This window comes from Capra hircus, chromosome 3 (genome assembly GCF_001704415.2).
Source record: "Capra hircus breed San Clemente chromosome 3, ASM170441v1, whole genome shotgun sequence".
Classification (NCBI taxonomy): domain Eukaryota; kingdom Metazoa; phylum Chordata; class Mammalia; order Artiodactyla; family Bovidae; genus Capra; species Capra hircus.
The window spans coordinates 43872271-43873729 of NC_030810.1; the positions used below are offsets into that span (position 1 = coordinate 43872271).

The following is a 1459-nucleotide window of genomic DNA, read 5'->3' on the forward strand; positions in this document are numbered from 1 at the left end:
GTGTTTCTGATTTGCAGGCCAATTCTTGCCAGCTACCATGCCAAAGAATCCCCAGTAGATAGACTATTGGACTAGAAAAATGCCCAGGTGGAGAGAGTCACCTTCTGGGCATCCATAATTTGAAATGCTGCAAGGGTATCACTTTGTTTTTGTTTTTGAAAATTATAATAACAATCATGCTTTTTTTTCTTTTTGTTTTTCCTTTTGTGTACATTGGCTTACATTTTATCTCTGTCCCTCCCTGGACATACTTCACAGGACCAGATAGATAGAGGGAGGTAAATGCAGAATGAAGTTTTTATAAAGATCACGAATACATTCGATACCGTGCCCAGTGAGAGAATTTAATAATCATCATACCTTCTGTTGAGCGCTTTACAAATCACAAAGTGCTTTTAAATCTCTTCTTCCATTAATCCCTACACAGTCATAAAAGGGAGGCAGAACAGTTGTCATCATCTGTCTTACGGATGCCCAAAGTGAGGCAGAGGGAGCCCAGCGTCTTGCCCGGCACCACACAGTTCCACAGCAGTGCCCGGCAGGGGTTTCAGCCAGCCCCTCAGGACGTCAGTTTAGGTACCTCGCGCGGCGGCACGAAGAGGCCCAGGCTCCAGGATTTCGCAGGGAACATTCTCTGAACTCTCCACTTGGTGGGAGTTTCAGGAAATAGTGCAGATAGGCAGGGGGAGGGTCTAGGAGGACGGGAGAGCGAGCAACGGTCAGATGGTTGGGGGAGAGGGGAAAGCAGTCTAGCAATAATGCATTTAAAAAGGCAAGAATTAGAGAAAGGTTTCAGTCTGCAGACCTCAGAGATAAAATCCCAGGAAGAGCCTCCTTTTGTCCTTTCTCCGGGCTTCCAGCAACTGCTTTCTCAGGGAAGGCGTCTGACGCTTGCATTTCATATCTGCCTTGCTGGAGAGCCCCTGCCCCAGGGTGCGGCGGGGTTTGGGCTCCCTCGGCTCCCAGGCCCGGGCGCCGTTCGGCGCGGGGAGGGGGAGAGCCCGCAGGCCTCCTGCCGGGAAGCCCCGGGATGGGAGGGGGAAGTCGGCCTCGCATCAAAGCAATCAGAGAAACCCTGGGGGGCTATTGGCCTGCTTCTCTCCTCAGACGCGGCTTTGCCTCAACTAATTTCCTGCCCGGGCCCTAACCCAGGTCCCGCCCTTTCCCACCCTCCCCAGAGTCACGCTGTACCAAGCATCGCCCAAGTCGGGAACCAGGGGAAGAAAGCGGGGCCCTGTGGGTTTCCGTTTGTCTTTGGAAACCACTTATGGAGCAAGAAGTGGGGACCACAAATGTGGACCCATCCGGAAAGACATCCCACCCCATCCCCCACTCCAGTTGAGTTACCAAATGAGGCCAATTCATTCTCTGGAATGTAGCAGCCCGGGCAATGATGATCGATACTGACAGGGAAGCTTTCATGTAGCAATATCCCCGGCCACCGGCTGTGAGGCAAAGA

The 1459-nt window shown here is 52.2% G+C and overlaps 1 protein-coding gene across 1 annotated transcript; it reads right to left on the bottom strand.

Moving 5' to 3' along the window:
* On the bottom strand, window positions 336-1120 carry LOC108635647 (basic proline-rich protein-like). Its single transcript, XM_018046568.1, has 2 exons — window positions 806-1120; window positions 336-692 (listed from the first exon to the last, which is right to left on the bottom strand). Exons 1-2 carry the CDS (start codon window positions 1054-1056, stop codon window positions 560-562), a joined length of 384 nt encoding a protein of 127 aa, XP_017902057.1. The 5' UTR covers window positions 1057-1120; the 3' UTR covers window positions 336-559.